The sequence below is a fragment of the Electrona antarctica genome (genome assembly GCF_951216825.1).
Source record: "Electrona antarctica genome assembly, chromosome: 6".
In the NCBI taxonomy this organism is placed as follows: Eukaryota; Metazoa; Chordata; class Actinopteri; order Myctophiformes; family Myctophidae; genus Electrona; species Electrona antarctica.
The window spans coordinates 10,345,735-10,366,497 of record NC_136811.1 but is presented as its reverse complement, the minus strand read 5'-3'; the positions used below and the strand labels follow the sequence as shown (position 1 = coordinate 10,366,497).

Genomic DNA, 20,763 nt, shown 5'->3' with positions numbered 1-20,763 from the left:
GGATGCTTTCACAAACATTGCAAGAATGCACGAACAAGTATTTTCTGTGCTGTGTGTGTGGTGGTGATGGGAACAAAAACAAATGCCTCTGGTGAAGCATTCCACTCTCTCTAAAGTGACTGCCTGTCTCGTGTGATTACCACAAATCCTCATGTTAGTTGTGTGTGTGGACGTTTATAACAGATTGATTAATGTTAAATCCTATAAAAATAGAATAGAAGTATTATGTCTGGGTGGGGGTGGGGGTGGGGGTGGGGGGTGATTTCCTTCAGCTGTTCCGATCCCTCCCTCTCATTGGTTTGGTCGTGGGGGCGGGGCCCTACGAAACGTCCTGCGATTGGCAGGAGGAGCCCATCCGTCAGGTCTCGGTCGAATGACGTCACGTCAGACGTAAGGTCAAGGCGAAAGAAGCATGGCCGCTGCACTGAGGAGGGGGTCTCGGAGGCTGCTTGGAAGGTGGTACCAACAACATGGTGACTTTGCACTTGGTAAGAAGACGAGGTGGAATACTTTGAAGTTTGTGCCAGCGAGGCACAAACTCGAGGCAGCTGCTTTAAGCCATTTTAGACTTACTTTTTGCTACTGCTTTGCATGGAGGGGATTGGGAAGGCAGTGTGTGCTAGGATTGCTAGGTTTTCGTTACACAGTGCACTACTTACTACTACATAACAGGCTTTGCAAGTGTGCAACTTGTAGATGAATTATTAGCCTCTGTGATGATGGAATGAGTGTCTCTCGTCTTCTTTAACATGTCCTAGCCTGCCTTTTAAGCAATGAATTACGTGGCATTTTATATCGTCTGCCAGTGCTACATACCACGATGCTTTGATGGTCTCATGATCTTTAGCAGTGGTAGAATTGCCCTACAGTCAGACAGTAGCCGCAATTTGCAACACTATATTTTTTGTAATGGGTTGAGTCTAGAGTTGTAACACCAGCCATTGACAGCCCATACACAAAAGTCCCATCTTATTGTATTAAATGACATTAAACTCACCAACATTGCAGCTGTAGAATTATCTTTCTATATTATCTGCAGTGCAAAGTGTTTGTTTTATAAAAATCCACCATAGACATGTGGGTAACACTTGCAGATAAGGTTCATGAAATAATGATTAACTAATGATTAACTAATACATTAGTTAAGCATTAGTTAATCATTATTTCATCACAATTCATCATGAATCATGATGAATTCATCATGATTCATGATGATGATGATTCTGATGATTCATCATGAATCGTCATTAGTTAACCACGATTTGTAGATGATTTATAGATCTAGTTAATCATTATTTCATTAACCTTATCTGCAAGTGTTACCGACATGTGCTTGTGGGCTACTTTCTGTTAACATATTCCATGCAGGTGATAATTTTTTTTCATAGTGTTCGAGTTTGGAAGCGCTCGTTGGAAACCACTCAACGCCCCTGCATACAACCGGTTTTCAAATTGCACACACTGCAGAAGGCAACAGGAGGTTGCGTTACTGAAAATGAGCACTCCAACACTGCACATCATTTCTTGGCAGAAAGTAGCTCATAACTAGCCTGACACTAGTCACACTAGTCTGAATTTTCATTTTGTTTCACTTCGCCAGGACATATTTTTTTTTAATAGTAGCGATTCTGGGCTGGAGCCAGGCTAGCTCATAACATGTCTACAGTGGATTTTTAAGAAACAAACACTTTGCAGATAGAGGATAATTCACGCTTTTCGTGCAGCTGCAATGTTGGTGACTTGGAACTCTAGATTCAACCCATTAAAAGCATCTAGTGTTGCAAATGATGGCTAGCAGCCAGCCAGGTAATTTAACTCATTGTTGTAGTCTCTGGAATACGATACCAGCCAATACTCTACACACCTTCTCTGCACCATCCTGTATGCAGTCGCTTTTAGAATCATCTTTATATTGTCACATTACATTACAGGGTTGCAGAGAAAAGTACAGAATAACATCAGTAAAAAAACTAAAAATGGACAAGGGAGGGCAACAATATACGGTAATATAAAAGACATTATAAAATGTCAGCGTCTGACCTGGCCCTCATGTGGGTTTATATATGGTCAAACACGTAACGGTGTTACAGGCTATAGGTACAATGTGAATTATGTAATTTCACAAAGATGTGGCTTGAATTAGATTTTTAGAAACACATTTTCCATTAATGCACACCATGCTTCTAATATATTATATATAATTTAAGAAGTTTGGAACTCTACTTTTGTTCTATCATGAAAGGATATACGGTACTGCTGCAGTGCACATTGTCTAAAGTTGCTTTTGGCAGTAAGTCTTTTTGGATACTTGTGTAAATATACGCATACTTGCTAGGTGACTTTGGCAGTAAAGGGCAATCTGATATGAAATGATGGGCGTTCTGTAATGTTGTAGACACCCATGAGCATTTCTTCCACATCCTGGCCAGCCAAGTCGCAGGACTGACTCAAACTTATGTTGTCATGTTGCGCTTAAAGATTTTGTGGGCGGGAACCCCTTTTGGTGTTTTAAACATTATGTTATAATTTAGCTATTGAAAAATAGCAGCTACGAGCTTGTAGGTCTGCTATTTTTGAGAAATCGTAAAAATGTGGCGCAAATCTTTGAATATATATATATATATTCTTTCAAAGTGAATGTTTTTAACTCGGGTCTAAATGGGTTAAATTATTTAAAAGTTGGGAAATGGTCTGCCAGATATAGGAACACTTCACCAACCTTATCTTCCTCACTAATGCTCATTATAAGATGGCAACAATTCTGTCTCCTCACTCTCGGAGGTGTGCTGTGGATATTTCAGGAAGAACCTGCCAGTGCCTACCGAAATGACACTATCAGTGGGGATTCCAAGCTAATAGTTAGAGAAAACTAGTGAAATTTTTGGCAAATCTGCAAAAGAAAATGCTTACCACTAGCTTTCTTCACAAATGTGTTAATATAAAGGTGTCTACTATAACATATAAATGTGTTCCAACCAACCCAACTCCCTTGGGAAACTTTGTGACAGCTGCTGAAAGTTGGTGTACCATTAACAACCAATATAAGGCAAAATTCCCATGTCAAACTAGGGGGTTTTCATGATGCTGAATCCATTCCAAGCATTATTTTTGCACAAAAATGCTCCTTGGGCTAAATTCAGGCATTTTTTGGCAAAGGAGTGTTTGTTTTTGTGCAAAACGAATGCTTGCAATGGATTAAGAATCTGGAATGTTTTGCCTTATATTGGTTGATAATGGTCCCCCAACTTTCAGCAGCTGTCACAAAGTTTCCCAAGGGAGTTGGTTGGTTTATATGTGATTGTAGACACCTTTTATGAACACATCTGTGAAGAAAGCTTGTAGTAAGCATTTTCTTTTGCAGATTTGCCACACATTTCGCTAATTTTCCGTTATTATAATGGGATTATGGGAACCAGCCCACTGAATAGAAGCCATTGTTCCTGCATCAGTAAACAAAATCTAAATCTTGTTTGAAATGACCACCAGATGAGGATGTCATCTGTAGGCAAATTTTCTAACCAACTCAACAGTTCCACCTCTGAGACACATCTGTGTGTATCTGTGCAGAGTGCAGACAGAAATGACACAACCCCAAGTAAGGGCCCATATTGAGATGGGATTGAGAAGTGAACTGTTCCTTTTAAAGGTTGCAAAGAAATATTGGTTGCACCTAATATGGTTGTTATTATCTTCCTAGCTTCCACAAGGTTCATGGCCTCAAAGACGCACGTGGGGTTCATTGGACTGGGCAACATGGGGAACCCGATGGCCAAGAACCTGTTGAAACATGGCTACCCTATCATTGCTACCGATGTTTTCCCAGAGTCCTGTAAGGAACTACAGGAGCTGGGTGCTCAGGTGAGAGTAGAAGCTTATTTTGGCTGATTTGTTTTATTTAGCAAATAAACACATCATTTCTTTTTTTTCTGTTGCTTATGACAATTCGGGCAATCACAACATGATGTAACCCATATATTTCATGTATATATTCTATGTTTTAAAGCAGCTATAACATGAATTTTAAAACGGTTTTTAACATTTAATATCATATTGTCTATGTCCCTCAAACTTATTTATAATGGTTTGAGCCTCAATCACCACTCTGATATAACCAGTCCGTGGCATTTCTTTTTTGCTTCTGAAGCTGTTTAGCTGCAGTACCACAATGTCCTGAGGTGGTGGGGGTGCTGCTATGCAACTTATTTAATATTTGAGTCATTATAATACTGATGCTAGATAAACACAGGCTTGTTTCCATTCCATGCGAGCTTGGAAAATCAACAATGGTGCACATTGTAAACAAAGTGGAAATGCAAATTTGGAACTGAAGAGAGGGAGGAATTATACAAGTAGGGTGACATTGATGACACCAGAAATACGACCAAATCAGTTGAGCTGTTCCTGAGAGCAATTTCCATAAAAGCCCCATAGAAATCCTGATTGTTCAAAATTGCAGGGATAGAAAATACACAGGGGAGCTAAAAAAAAAAAATGTAATTAGGGATGTTAATAGTTAACCGTTGATCGATTAATCGCCGTTAAGAAATTAGTTGGTTAAACTTAATACCTTTTGCATGTGATGTGACGGACAAGACAGTGCACTTTTCATCTGATTCTATTTCTCATACAAAGCCCTGTATCGCAAATGGTCAAATAACTATTTGATTAAGGAATATAATATGCCTTTTATTTTCTGTCTGTACATAAGCAAAGTGTAGGTTTTATGACATTGAGGGAAATGAAGATTCTCAATTTTTTTTTAAAACGCCGCTTATCAACTAACCAGTTAATCAATCGATAAGCTTATCAAAAGTTATCAATTAACTATTAATGCATTAATCGATAATTCCCATCCATAATTGTAGTGGATTGTGACAGCAAACTTCTGTCTGAAGCTGTTCCTCATCCTTCAACTACAGTAGTATACAGTATGTCTGTCATATTAATTCCTGGATGCTATAAAAAAACTGCCTCTACACCTTAGAGATCAATAAGATGTGATTCCATTTCATTTTAGATCCTGGATAGCCCTGCTGAGGTGGCGGAAAAGGCAGACCGGATCATCACAATGCTTCCCTCCAGTCCCAATGTTGTTGACGTGTACACAGGACCCAATGGCATTCTCAAGTAAACACTTCACTCCACTTCCTTCAGTCTAAGGCCTGACTCACACCTTTACAACAGACTGATGTATGCTTGTTGTATGAGATGTATAGCTGATGCAAGCTCGCAATGCTTTTCCAATGGGAGTCACATGGTTTGACACAACATTTGTGTTGTTTGAGGGGGGGGAGGGAGGGGGGGGGGGGCAGTCGAAACACAGCCGAAAGCCATACAACACAAATGTTGTGTCAAACCATGTGACTCCCATTGCAAGCTTGCATCAGCTATACATCTCATACAACAAGCATGCATCAATGTTGTATGCTAGATGTAAAGGTGTGAGTCGGGCCTTAGGCCTGACTCACCACTTCGCAACAGATTGATGTATAGCTGATGCATGAGACTTATTGACTGATGCAAGCTCACAATGCATTTCCAATGGGAGTCACATGGTTTGACACAACATTTGTGTTGCATGAGGGGGTGGGGGGCAGTCGAAACACAGCCGAAAGCCATACAACACAAATGTTGTGTCAAACTGACACAACATTTGTTGCTTCCATTGGAAATGTATTGGGGCAAGATGTAAACAAACCCTTTCATACATCTAGCATGGATCAATGTTGCATGCTAGATGCAAAGGTGTGAGTCAGACCTAAGCATGTCATCTGTATAAAGGGAACTTTTAGCCTGTCTACTACGTCTCTAGCGAACTTTAGCCACGGGAGACACCACGAGCGCCTCGGTGCGAGTTCCTGTTGTCGAGCGTTGTGAGCGTTCGCACAGGTCCATAGAATTGACCTATAGCTAAGCCCCTCTCCCCAAACTGCTATGGTCCAATCACAGCTAAGCATAACATGGGTTAGACAAACCTCTCCACAACAGTTTTCCTATATGATAAAACACTGTTTTAAAAAAGAAATGCCACGCACATATTTTTCCAGTGCATATGGCTTGTTGACGGATTTGGAAGAGATTTTGAAGGTCTGGTTCCAAAAATGAACCAGTATTTAATGTGTAAAATCCCTGATATTTACATTGGAATGAATGTGCCTGGCTGGAAAGTGTCCAAGTGGGAGAGGCCGGGTCTTAGCTATAGGTGAATTGGACCCAACCGAAACAGCCCTGTGGATAACTGGATCCGGCCCGTAGCAGGACAGAGAATACTGGACCCTGTCCGACTCCGAAACTGACCGGGGATAATCCGATGTATTAGACCGGGTTTCCGACTGGGTCTGTCTGTAGACCCGGACCGGACCCGTTCCAAATGTAATGCTAATTTAACCATGGCATTCAGATAAGCTGTGTGTGTCACTCAATCGAAGAAGTCACAGAGACAGAGAACATTTTCGCTGACTTCATGGCATCCGTCCCCGCAGATAATGACGAACATGCTCCACTCGGATGACGCTCCAACTTGCATCTTCCCAGTGGCTTTTTGTTTGCTTTTCACCTCGCTAAAAAGTGTCGTGTTCAGTGCAGTTCATTCAATATGCGTAATTACAACACACATGTAACATTTTAAAACCGAAGATTCAAGAGTTTAATAAAAGAAGAAGAATAAAAAGCTGGTCTATTTCAAATGGACCGACCAAGACTTGTGGCAATTGAAACCGATCCGACCCATGCCAAAGGGACAAGTCAATATTTTGGACCCGTCTCGGTTTGGGGCTCAGATATTCAGCTTCGTGCAGACCCGTGCTACGCTCTACCACATAACAGCCCACCTCTGAGACGCTCAATGACTCATGAGTAGACGGAAATGGTGCCAACTCGAATGAGCATTAGTGAGGGCCAATTATATGAAGGTTGAAAATGGGTGATGTGTGCTTGAATCATGTCCTCTCCTGTAATTAGCAGTGTGTGAAATGAGGATAAAGCCTAAAATACACCATGCCATTTTCTGGCGAAAGCCACAGACTTCCAAGCGGTGAGAGGGGGGGGGGTCTGCTTGGTGTGTGCATATTTTTGGCTGTAGTCGGACCTCACAAAAGCCCAATTCAAAAAGTGAATATGCTTTGTTGCTGTCACCCTATCACAGTCGGTTTTAGGCCAATCGGTATTAAGAAGCAGTGCCACATTGTCATTTGGCTTTAGGCTATGAACATTTTATTCCAACATAACTTTAAAAGCAATAATGTCTTATGTGGAGTAGTGAAGTCGATAACGCAGAAAACACCTTGTTTTTTATAAACGGTAGCCAACCAAACGGCACCATGATAAAGGCCTGATGTGGCATGTCGTTGACTCGTTGCTGTTGTCCACCGTCTCAGTAACTGTCCATTGTCCAAGCCCCCCTACACATGGGGCGCTATGCCACGCCAGCCAGTCGATGGTTATGTTCTTGCTACCAAAATAACCAGGTTATCAGAAGGAAATGGGTAACCATTCTAGGACTGGTAGTCGGAAGATTCTGTTTTCGTTCCTGTCAGTCTGTGTGAGTAGCAAATCCTTAGAAACCTCCTTTCCACCTCACGAATGCATTATGGCGTGAGGAAATTAGAAAAGGCCAAAATAAGTTTATCCTGTATTTGTTTTACTCTTCCTACTTTACTTGTCGTTCCTATTGGACCGCCATGATGTTTCATAGAGTGCAGTGCAACATTTAACTGTTCCGCTGAGCTCCACGGTGGACTGCCGTGCCTCTTACTTTTTTCTCAGCGCAGCGCGACTACATTCCTGCCCTGCACAGATGGGCTTCACACCACAGTGCAGCTGTGGATTTACCCCCTGGATTTGTGTGGCCATAGCTATAGGCTGTATGTAGCCTTGTAGACTATACCGTTAATCTGGCCATGAGAAGAAGGGACGTGGGGCGGAAGTTCAAGACAAAGAGATGCATTTTCGAAAGTCACAGCCAACATATAGTCCTTTTTTAATGTAATTAAGTCATCATGGTATTTTGTAATCAAGTATAGGACTCTGCTATATATATATATATATATATATATATATATATATATACACACACCACACACTTTATGTTGATTGATTGCTCGTTGTGACAAAATAGTTAGGCCCAGCTTAGCTCTGGTCCATAGCCTTACTGCTCTTGCTGCCGTTGCATTAAGGCTATGGAACTGATTGGCTTCCAGCCTCACATGAAATGCAGACCAGCCTCTCCTCTCCGAAAATAAAAATAATGTCTTACCTACTCACCAATACAAAGATGGGTTGTGTAATTAGAAAGCCTACTTTCCATTTATACGTTGACCACACGTATAAATGTCGTTTTTGGCCAGAAAGTGATTTTGTTTTCACCGATATTGCCAAGAGAAAACCCTCATAGAGAAGATTTTTGCTTCGGGTGAAAAAAAGTATCCCTTTCTGACTAAAGTGCATTTATACGTGTGGTGTGGGGCTCAAAGTGCGTCCACTAAGGCTTTCTAATTGCACAACCCGCCTTGTTATTGGTGAGTAGGTAAAACATTATTTTAGTTTTTTCGCTACAGACGGAGAGGCTGGTCTGCATTTATGCGAGCCCCGGAAGTCGACAGTAAAGGCTCATACATAGTCTGGATTTACGGTGGTTAGGTGACCACCGAACTACAACATGACATCACGAGCCGCGGTGAAGAGAAAACCACCGCCACCGCTCCAGCCCTTCTCTCTGTTTTTACTCACCACCGCTCAATGTTATTTCAGCTCCGGTGGTCAGCTCACCACCGGAGCGGTGGTCACCTCATCACCGAAAATCCAGACTATGAATAGGCCTTTACATAGCTCTAAATGCGACGGCATTAGAGCTATGGACCAGAGCTAGGCCCAGGTTGTGGGAAGAAATAACGGAGGTTGTTTGGATGGTGATGTAATACAAATGAGAAAGCGACCTATCGGGGCAGTGTAGGAACAATTTTGAATATTCTTTTTTTTAAAGAACTGCTACGCCCGCTACAGAACTGTGCCAATGTGATCTCCACTGTTGAAGGCCAGGTTCTTAATACTTTCAGCGCCATTGCCGAAGTCCTTTGTCAATTGAAACCTAATTTTGATACTGACGCTTTAAGCCATTGCCGAAGACCTTTGTCAATTGCGCTTTTATAGTGCATTCGATCGTCCGAGCTATAATGCTGCTTACGTTAGCCGGTTAGCTAGCAATGTTAGCACAGCACTGGATCGTTAATCTTAGATCGTCGTCGCCATAATAATCATTTCTATCTGTTTCTTTCAATCGCCTGTATCCTTGTCCCAAATGGCATTTTGGTCAAAACAGCGCTTCTTTGATGGCACAGACCCGGCGATGTGGAGCTCTCCAGTGCTCCGGCATAGATCGATCATGTAAACAACGGCTGTCTGGGCTCCGTCTAGCTTGCAGGGATAATCCACTTCCGATCGACTGAAAATGTGGCTTTTCAAAATAAGAGCTCGACTGGAAAAAATGCTGGCGTGAATTAGGTCCTAATTTTTCAATAAATGATAGCGCTAAATGGGTTAACATTGGTTCTTAACTCTGCCTGTTCCGGACCTAGTCTGATAGTTTTCTATTCAACCAGCTTTATTGGCCGGCTCTTTACTGCGTTCCTGAAGAGTTAGGCCATGCTGCCAGGTTCTCTAACCTTTCAGGTAGTTAATTATATTCCTCTAGTAACCCGGCTCTGAATTGGTCCCTGATATAAAGCAGTACTCGTGGTCCCCCACAACTGTAAACCTGGCGTGATTAAAGCATTCTATCATATGCTTAACTCCACAGAAAGGTGAAGAAAGGGTCATTGCTCATAGACTCCAGCACCATCGACCCAGCTGTTTCAAAGGAGATGGCTGCTGCCGCTGAGAAGATGGGGGCTGTTTTTATGGATGCACCCGTGTCAGGAGGTAACTATTTTTTTTCATGGGTAAAATGTTCTTTGTTTTACCATCCCCTTTTCTTTTTTTTCTTTTTTTATTGAATTTTTAGGTTTTTGCATAAAGATGTCATAAATGTATACAAATAAAGTAGAACAAACTAGAAAGGTATAAATTAAATGCACAATACAATAAAAAAGGGCAAGCGTGCAGCACATCATCATGGAACTATGGATACACAGCACAGTTAGATATTCATACAAAAATTTATATATGTGTAGTACACACAACACACATGGGCACATCAAAGGGCAAATTGCAAGAGTACAGCTGGGGCTCTCCAATCCAATGAATCACTTCCTAATTTGTGTTTTATGTGACAATTCATTTTTCTGCTACTGTCACAGAAAGAACCCAGCATTTCTGTAATATTCCTTACTCTTAGTGGGGGGAACTAGAAACGACGTCATAGTGTGTAAACATGTACCAACGAGGAACATAATTCGACTTACTTTCACAGGCAACTCAACAACACGCACGTCATCGGAATTTAAATGTTATATCCATTATTTAACTTTCAAAATAGCCAGGAGGCCTTACGGCTGCGTCTCTGAGACATAGTGGTGCATCCAGTTTAGCTGCTCTCCAGATTCGCTCTGTACTGAAATGCAGAAGCATACAAAAGAGACCAGTATTAGTATTATTTTGTGTGTGGCTGGCTGGCTGCAGGCTGGCTGGCTGGCTGGCTGCAGGCTGGCTGGCTGGCTGCAGGCTGGCTGGCTGCAGGCTGGCTGGCTGGCTGCAGGCTGGCTGGCTGGCTGGCTGCAGGCTGGCTGGCTGCAGGCTGGCTGGCTGGCTGGCTGGCTGTCTGCTGGCTGTCTGCTGGCTGGCGTGCGTGCGTGCGTAACAATTCAGTTTATTTTTCTAATAAAACCGTTTTATTATTTTGTTCTATAAAGCGACTTTGAGTACCCTGGAAAGCGCTATATAAATTGTTTTATTATAATTCTTACATAATCCTCTAATCGCAATTATTTGAGATTATGCTCACAATTATTTTGTCATCGTGTCCATGTTGAAAAAGTGTTTATACATAAAAAAGCAGAAATGGCATATATTCAAGCTTACAACGCATCACAAGCTTGTAGATCAGCCATTTCTGCTATTTTCTTTAAGTAGAACATTTATAAAAATGATGTTTCGGTATATTTCAGTTATTTCTGCACTGTAAAAGTGCAAAGCCCTTGTATTTTCTATTCATGTTCCAATTTCCAATGCCAAAAAACACAAATCTTTAATCGCAATTATTTTGTGACAATTAATCGTCAACTTAAATTAAAATGTGTAAGCATGACGGCCATAGTTATGTTACTTTGTTTATACTTAGTTGTGCACCAGTGTGGCGCGCCAAAAATAGCCTGGTCTGCAAGCTCACAATGCACTGCGAGCTTTCTGACTGGCTGTTATCCATGCACAACACCAGCACCGCAGCTACACGAGTATAAATCTGGATTTACTAGTAAAGTGCATGTTCTCTCTCTCTAGACTGTCTTGGGGGGTCCATGCAGACCCACTGCCTGTTTGAACTCAACCTCTCAACATCAGGGCAGGCACTTGCTTTGAATTGAAGTTGCCTCCTCCACCCCCTTTTTTTTCTTTTTTTTACGATCAGGCCCTAAAGATTAGTAATGATTTATATGCTTCCTTCCTGCGGTAGTGCACATGGATTAAGGTTGTCTAGCTTTCCATATCTAGCATGTGTGTGAGACTGTGTGCATGTTTCTAAATGGTGCAATATGCAGCCTTCCCATTATTTAGGTGTATGTATGGTGTCAGTCATCTGCCTTCAAGCTCCAAAGGAAACTTTTTTTTTTTTTTTTTACATCCTCGGTGGTCGGACAGAAATCAAAGGTAGATCCAGAGCGCCATGCCAACAACCACTTAATCCAGTGCAAAAAGAGTTCCAACATGAAAGCAGCTGAGTGACACTGAAGTGGGGCGGTGTGGTAATTGAGTCAGCATGTCTCATTGTTGTCTTGTAAAGACTGTGATTTTTAAGCATTTTGTGTGTGTGTGCTATAAGCTATTCCTGGTCCTCTGTACTGATCCATTTCCTGCTCTGGGATTAGTAGAAATCTAACCTTTTTCGTCTTTGGAACGGAGTATGAACGATTCCCTTAGTGAAATATCGACGTGAGCTTGGAACTATATGGCAGCGATTGGACGTCGCTCAAGGCAGAGGTAGAGCAGACATGTGAAGAAGAGAAGAGGTGAGGTGTTGTCGATTTCCCCCAAGAGATTTCAGCGTAGCCAGGAGCACTTGCCAATTTTTATGACAGAAGACCACACGCAACCAGTAGATGCCCTTTTTAAAGAACAACACGAGAAAAAAAAGTTCAGAGTTCACCTCTGTGTTTTTGTTTCGATGAATCGGTGTGGGCGTTGTTGTTCTGCTCGAAATTCTTCTCTCAGGTAGCTTTTTGGCTGCTGCTTTCGTGAGACAACAAACAACGCGTCTCCTAATTGTCCTGTTCGTGTTTTGCTGCTGGCCCTGCCTCCACTGCGTCGGAGAGAGAGGCTTTTTGGCAGCTCCACAGCTGGAAGGAATGCTTTTACTGGAGCAATAATGGGAAATCCACAAACCTGCTTTCTCACAGCTTTAGCCGTCTGGACCTAAAGTGCTTGTTGAACATACAAAAAATACATTTACTTCCTTTTTTTTATTTGGCTGCTTTCGAGGTGCAGGTGTCTCTTTTACTGCAGAATGTTTTGATTTGTTTAACATTTTTATTGTATTGTCACAAATTGGAACAGATTTGTTGTTGTAGCGGGGGGGGGGGGGGTCATGCTGCCATTGTTATCCAAAGTGACATGCAGCAATTATGAGCCTCAGTTCATAGATCATCCACATTGCAAATTAAATAACAACCATCAAGTAGCTCAAGACGGAATCTATGGATATAATATGAAGTGACGGTATAAGAATATAGTGTAAGCATTATTGAGCTTTAGGTTTAATTGGTGTCTGTCAACCACACATTTAAGTATCCCAGGGTTTTTTTATGATGTGGCTCTACGTGGACCGTCTAGAAGAGGGTCGGTCTGTGCGGTTGTCCGGAGTTAATCCGGCAAACCGCTGGAGCGATCAGCGCCACATTTCTTATGTACCTAGCCAGAAGCATAAATCAAGCTCTAATTGGCCTGCTGCGACTGCGTATGTGTACATGTACAATACATACTGTTCCCGAACTGAACTTTTCAGGTCGAGACTCGAGGCCCAAAAGAGCGATTTAGATGTTTGCCTAGGACCCAAACTATTGAACATAGGCTTGCAAGCTTGTAGATTGGCTATTTTCACTACTTCTTAATATATTATATACTTTTATTTCGGGGATTTGTTTCTTTTTAAACAATATAAAATTGACTTTTGTAAAACTTGAAATATATATGTATGAAAAGAATCCCATAACAATTCCCACAAATGGGTCCCGACCCACTGTTTGGGACACAATGCATGGTGTAAGAATTTAAAAAAAGAGTCTGCACTGACCGCACACCAATTAATGCTACAAAACGTATTTTGACTTTAAAGGTGTAGTGAAATTCACACTTTTAGACCATATCCGTGGTCATCATATGGGCATACCTAACAATAGATGCCAAAAAAACTGGAAAATTCTCATTTTTGTGTTTTTATATCAAACGTCCATAAAAATATATTTTTTATTACTTCCTGAAAACAAAAACGTGCTGCGTGATGACGTGTCGAGGCCAACATCGATAAAAGCCAATAAAAAATGAAGCTCACCCGTTTAATTCCCCATATCTCCGCATCCGTCCAGCACAGGCTGCACAGCTGCTACTGATTACAGACATCTTGTGTTTTTATTCCCATTCAAGATAACATCCAGGGAGTGTATTACTCGGTTTCAACTTAATCATCACGCTAAAAAATTTATCTGAAAACATTATAGGGTAGAAATAAGCCACATAAGAGTAAACTGGTAAAGCTGGACGACTATCTGATTTGTAAACAAACATCCACACGCTGTCCTGCGTAGCATAGCTCATGCATAGCTACGGCCCCTAGCTACCGTCCCATCCCCTGAAGGGATGCGACGCTCTGATTGGTTCAGAAACTTCATAGCGGTGTTTCAACTTGAAACTTCACAATAAATGTCCACCATTTCCGTTTCACTACACCTTTAAGGGGAATTCCACAGTATCATTTTTTTTGTTTTTTTTTACTGAATTATGTTTATAATGTGTGTGTGTGACTGTACACATACACTGTTCACACAAACCACCAAAAAAAGAGTAAAAGCGGCCATGTCTTTCCAGCACCCCAGAGCTTCTATTTTGAAGGAATCCCGGCACTGATTGTGTTAAATCTACAACAAAAAAAGAAATGGCGCCATTTAAGAAGATATTTACCGTTTGACCCGCTCAGCGGGTAAATCGGTATGGAACACTCGGCATGGAGTTTGTTGGGGGTTTTTGTGTTTGTTTTTGCTTCCAGTGATCAATGGATAGTGTCATCTTAAAAAAACAGCTGGTCGGGAACTAGCCTTAAAGTTGTACATGAATGCATAACCAACTAGAACTGCACTCTGTCGAGGTGCTGCTACTAACTAATGTCTATTACAACTGCTGTTCTAAATCCTTTAGACCCGTTATTGACCTTATACCAACCTTGAGACGTACCTTAGTTACGTCACCATCAACCGCCAAAAAGGGACCACCATTCTTACCAACATGTATACATACCCAGCCGATCACCAAACGTACCTTGGTTACGTTTTACCCACCAACCATTGAAACATTATCTTAATTACGTCACCATCAACAGCCAATTAGGGACCACCGAGGACAGGCCTATACATGCCTATACATACCATACATAGTACGCAGCCGACCACAGTACTTGCGTGCTCTGCTTGCGCAAGTAATAACCATGTTGTGTACCCCCCCCCCCCCCCCCCCCCCATGTCTCAGGAGTGGGAGCGGCCAGCTCAGGGAAGCTGACCTTCATGGTGGGAGGGCCAGAGGAGGAGTACCAAGCCGCCACGGAGCTGCTCAACTGCATGGGAGCCAACGTGGTTCACTGTGGCCAGGTTGGAACTGGGCAGGTGAGCGGCTCAGTCACCAATGAACCACTTTCTGTTTGAATGCATTCTTTTTTTATATATCATTTTTATCCCACGATTTTGCAACCCATTTTTTGTCACCCAGTGTCAATTATCTAATGTAATCCTGGGTGCTACACTAACTCTGCCAACCTGGGGCAGCGGACTGACCTCATGCTTCCTTCTATGCATGACGAGTCCAAGCTGCTGCTTCTTTTTTTTTTTTTTTTGTGGCTTTTGCCTTTTATTTTATATTTTTTATGGAGGGTCAGACCGTAGGCTGACAGGAAATGGGGAGAGAGATGGGGGGATGACATGCAGTAAAGGCCGTCACGATCAGGAGTCGAACCCACGGCACACTGCCAGACTGGATTACCAGACAAGGTGCCTGGACCACTGAGCCATGGCCCAGGCCCAAGCTGCTTCTTTTCACCTGACGGGGGGAGTTTCCCCGGCCGGACGTAGCGCGTGGAAGGAACACGTTATTCCAACCAGTTCCTTTCCCATCCATTAGGCGCCCCAGCTGGCCCGGGGGAGGTAGTTTAGAGACCAGGATTGCTGCATGTTTTTTGTGAGGGTACCTACCCTATTTGAAGGCATTCTTGTATTCTTCTGTTTACCAAATGTTTCTGTTCTGTTCAACTCTGTCAATGTCAATACAACTCACACAATATCATATTTATGTGCTTTATGCTTTAGCTATTCAAAAATAGCCGATCTCTAAGCGTCGCCAACTTGCCATTATAGTAGAGGGGGGGGGGGGAAAGTGAATTTGAGAATGTGACATTTTCGGCTATTTAACTGAAACATTTTGTAACTTAATTGCACTTTTTTTTCCTATACTGAACTGTCATTGGTTGGTCATTATTGCAGGCTGCTAAAATCTGCAACAACATGCTGTTAGCCATCGGAATGATCGGTACAGCCGAGACCATGAACCTCGGAATCAGGTGAGTTTTCCTTTCATAACAAAGTAGTGGAGCAACTGTATGAAAAGTGGACAGCGCTTCTCCATTAGTTTGTGGGACCCACATTTTGTGTTCACCATGAAATCGGGAGCCAAATATTTTAAACTATAATTAATAATAAACTTAACCACTTAAACCCATGTATACTTAATTGACTGTGGTCTCCCAGGGCTCTGTACTTGGTCTGTTCCCCCCCCCCCCCCCCCCCCCCCCCCCTCTACACCTAATCTGTTCACCAAAAATAGCTGATCTGTGACCTTATAAACTGACCTTGTCTTGATCCACTATAGAGGGTATGCGTGTGACATCATCATCAAACCAGGAAGTTATGCAGGAACGCCTACTGAGTGGCAAAAAACTACTTTCTGGCCTTGACAGCCCATACATCCACACAAGTCTTATCTGATTGCATTAAACAACATTAAACAATGTTAAACTCACTTTGCCTGTTGCTTTGCCACTCGATTTGCCACTCTATGTGCCATTCACTTTAAGCATGCTCATACTCTCTATTGTTAGCATAATGTTCCCATGCGTTTAAAGTATGTCTATATATAGCATTAAAGTGTCCGTGACGCTGCCAAACAATGTTGTCAAAGTCAAAGGAGCTATGTTGGCATGGTATGGCATATGAGCGGTGGCTCAGGGGTAGAGTGGCTGGATGGTAACCGCAAGGTCGCCAGTTCGAACCCGGGCTCCCCCAGAGTTGGTGTCGAAGTGTCCTTGAGCAAGACTCTGAACCCCTAATTGCACCTGATATGCTGGTTGGTGCCTTGCATGGTTTCCTATGCCATCTGTGTATGAATGTGTGTGTGAATGGGTGAATGTACATGTACAATCTATGTAAAGTGCCTTGGATAAAGGCGCTATATAAATGCACCATTTACCACATATCCAACACACATTTAACCCCCCCCCCCCCCCCCCCCCCCTAAATGCTCAATACAAAGCCTTTTATGATTAGAAACTAAAACGAGATCAAATACTATCATGAATGTATCTCATAATATATTTTGTTTTTGTCCACTTGACAGACTAGGACTTGACCCCCAGCTTCTGGCCAAGATCCTGAACATGAGCTCTGGCCGCTGCTGGTCCAGTGACACCTATAACCCGGTGCCAGGAGTCATGGAGGGGGTGCCCTCTGCAAACAACTACCAGGGAGGCTTTGGCACTCAGCTCATGGCTAAGGTGGGACCATGTTGATTAAAGGAATACTTTAACCCATTTTGGCCTGACGTCGAAATTTAAAAAAATGTTTTCAAAATCCTGACCGTTTTCTGAAAAAGCTTATGTTTCTGTTTCTGTTATGTTTCTGGTGCCGGAAATATGAAAGGAATTAATGTAATTGTAGATGACTTAACACTTAGGCCGCTATCATTTATTGAAAAATTAGGATCTAATTCACGCCAGCATTTTTTTAATTTGAGCTAATTTGCTAATTTGAGAAATGGATAGAATGGATTATTATGGCGACGACGATCTAAGATCGGCGATCCAGTGCTGTGCTAACACAGCTAGCTAACCGGCTAACGTGAGTAGCATTATGGCTCGAGCAATCGAACGCGCCATAAAAGCGCAATTGCCGAAGGCCGTCGGCAATGGCGTTAAGCGTCAGTATCAAAATTAGGCGTCAATTGACTTTAATCGTCGGCAATGACGCTGAAAGTATTAAGGGACATAGTCTGTTTCAAGTTCATTGGTGGAAATTACTGACAGAATTCTTGGTATGACCCACCTGCCTTTGAAAACGGTGGCTGCAACTACAGACAGTCAGTTCGGGTTGGGAAGGCTACAGCAGTGGTTCCCAAAGTGGGGTCTGTGGACCCCCAGGGGTCCTTGAGGGAGTTCTAGGAGGTCCCCAGCTACATGATAGTTTGGAACCAAATGGACCCTTATGGGTCTGTAACTCTGAGAGTGTAAAAATGGAACCTAACGGGCCCATTTGGTTCCATTTGTACACTCTCAGAGTCAAGGAGATGGGTCGCACACACCAATTAATTAACTTTTTTTTTTTAATTTATATTTTACAATATAAATTGGGTGGTCCCAGAGAAATGCCATTAAATGGGGGCCCGTGGACTAATGCATGTCAAACTGGGGGTCCTTGAAAGTAAACGGTTTGAGAATCACTGTTGGAGCCGTAAAAATCTTTTCTTATGGGGGTCCCTCGCATGTCTCTTCAAATGGGGGTCCGTGGGCTAATGAGTGTCAATTTGGGGGTCCTTGACATGAAAACGTTTGGTAAACCACTGGACTAGAGGACAGCCAGAGGAGGCTGGGGCTCTTCATCGAAGCTTAAAGTACTTAAGTTGATGTTCGTTTAGCTTAGTACTATTTTGATGTGCCTATTTTTGAGTGGTGTAAACCACTCCTACAACTGGCTTTGTTAGTTTACGTGTCTGTCTGTCTGTCTGTCTGTGCTCAAAAAATGAGCACGGTTGCTATGGTCACCCAGTTCACACGGGTGTGATTTCATTACGTCAGACATTACGTCAGACCACAGCTGATCAGTCTATATATAAGACCTTACACCACTCAGTTCACACGGGTGTGATTTTTTTGGGAAATAATTCACTGAAAATGTTTTTGCACTGCCAGGTTGGTCAATAAAAAAAAAAACACAACAAAAAGGCATTTCTTGGAGCCTTGGCCGCCTTGTGAAGGATTCATGTAGATCTCAGTTATTCTATAACTTCTATATCTTTGGTAGATGTGTATGTCAATCTACGCACACTTTGTATCATGTTTAGTTTGCTTATGGGTGAAATGGAATTGATTGAATAACATTGAAGAGATTGCTCAAGAGAGACCAGTAGCAGCCATAGCAACTTGCCCAAATGTGCCCAAAATGTGCTGACCTCATCCCATTTGTCATGATTTCTATGGCCGATTTTAGCCCAAGGAGTGTTTTTTTGTGCAAAACTAATGCTTGGAATGGATTCAGAATCATAAACCCCCTAGTTTGACTTAAAGCGAAAGGAAAGTTTGACATGTTTTGCCTGCCATAGGATGTTAATGGTAGGGTCACAAGAAACCCCTATAAAACAAATTGCCCAATACTTTCTGTGTGTGTGTGTGTGTGTGTGTGTGTGTGTGTGTGTGTGTGTGTGTGTGTGTGTGTGTGTGTGTGTGTGTGTGTGTGTGTGTGTGTGTGTGTGTGTGTGTGTGTGTGTGTGTGTGTGTGTGTGTGTGTGTGTGTGTGTGTGTGTGTGTGTGTGTGTGTGTGTGTGTGTGTGTGTGTGTGTGTGTGTGTGTGTGTGTGTGTGTGTGTGTGTGTGTGTGTGTGTGTGTGTGTGTGTGTGTGTGTGTGTGTGTACCCACCCGTCCACCTCGGCTGCCGGACTATATGGGCCAGTACTGTTTGTAAAGTCACTTGACCACTATTGCAGCTAATGTTTGTTTCTTAATTCCCACACTAAAGGCACAGTGGAATGTTTTTGACTGAAGGAATGTATCTCGTTCTGAATGACCATTCCGTTTTTTTGGCAGTTTTCATCAAAAGTCAAGCCAAACCGCGCTACGGTTTGAAAGAGGAAGTGCAATTTGAATAGCATTTTGTCCAAAACACTTTCATATTATGTCTCCATGCATCAAATCCATTTGGAGGTGTGTGTGTGTGTGACAAACAAAATGTAGGAAACAAAAAATAAAGAGACTCATAAAAATGGGTCTGTGCCCCCGACCCAGTGATGTGTGTCTATGTACCGTGTATGTCTGCTTACATAATTGTTCTGGTTGCTCTCTCTCTCATCAGGACCTGGGCCTGGCACAGAACACAGCCACCAACACAAAGACCCCCATTCCCCTGGGCTCGCTGGCCCACCAGATGTACAGGATGATGTGCGCGCGGGGCTACGCCGGCAAAGATTTCTCCTCCGTGTTTCAATTCCTGCGTGAAGAGGAGGAGAAGAGCCAGTAGAAGAAACACTCCTCCTCCTCCGTCCCAACCCCGCCTCGTCCCATCCCTCCCTCCCCCTGTCCCAACAGCCTTCCACACACCAGGCCTGGCCCCCTGCCCCACACGGGACCCACACACAGGCTCGCTAATGGGGGGGGAGGGGGGGGGGGGGCCTTCTGCCCCGCTCAAAGGACTTTTATGTCAAGAGATGTGAAGTGAGACACACAAAGACGAGATGAAGCTCAACCAAACCCGCCACTTCAACCGATGATTAGAGCACTTGTATATCACCTCCCCTAGGGGGGATAGCCATGTTACCGTATATACCAACTTGTGTGATCATGCCTTTGTTTAATATGAAATGAAGCAAAGCAACACTCCTTTTAAAAATTCATGAGGAAGTCTCCTCCACAGATGATGTTTAGTATGGCTAATCATGACTGTAATGACTGTTATGATGTGGGTGTGGAGACGGCGAGATGCGGTGTGAGTTACCGTGGTCAGGGCGATGATCGGCACTAGATGGGGTTGAACGGTTTAGTCGCCACGTTATATCTGTTGATTGTGATTGTTTGCTTTTTTTTGTTTTTGTTTTTTTTTGCCGTTTTCACTTAATGTTTATCTCTCAGCACTGGGATGGTTGCTTTATATGTCCTCATGTCAGTAATAAAGTTGAGAGATTGTGTTGTCTTTACTTTGTCTACGGTTTTATTTAAATGATGGTCTTGCAACATGCAAAGCTCTGCCCAGGCACAATATATGCACCTACTTATTATTTATAAATAATGAACAAATGCCAGCTAGCTATTGTTTACTTTATATTGCAACCTGATAAACATTTGGTAATGTTATGCTATAGCTCCTTGATTATGGGAAAATACTA

The 20,763-nt window shown here is 42.6% G+C and overlaps 1 protein-coding gene across 1 annotated transcript; it reads left to right on the top strand.

Annotated features, from left to right (window-relative positions):
* The first annotated feature begins 329 nt into the window (after positions 1-329).
* On the top strand, positions 330-20,574 carry hibadhb (3-hydroxyisobutyrate dehydrogenase b). Its single transcript, XM_079503339.1, has 8 exons — positions 330-488; positions 3,698-3,858; positions 5,018-5,127; positions 9,794-9,915; positions 14,881-15,014; positions 15,885-15,961; positions 17,014-17,170; positions 19,737-20,574. The coding sequence occupies exons 1-8, from the start codon at positions 413-415 to the stop codon at positions 19,899-19,901; spliced, it is 1,002 nt and encodes a 333-aa protein (XP_079359465.1). The 5' UTR covers positions 330-412; the 3' UTR covers positions 19,902-20,574.
* The last annotated feature ends 189 nt before the right edge of the window (positions 20,575-20,763 follow it).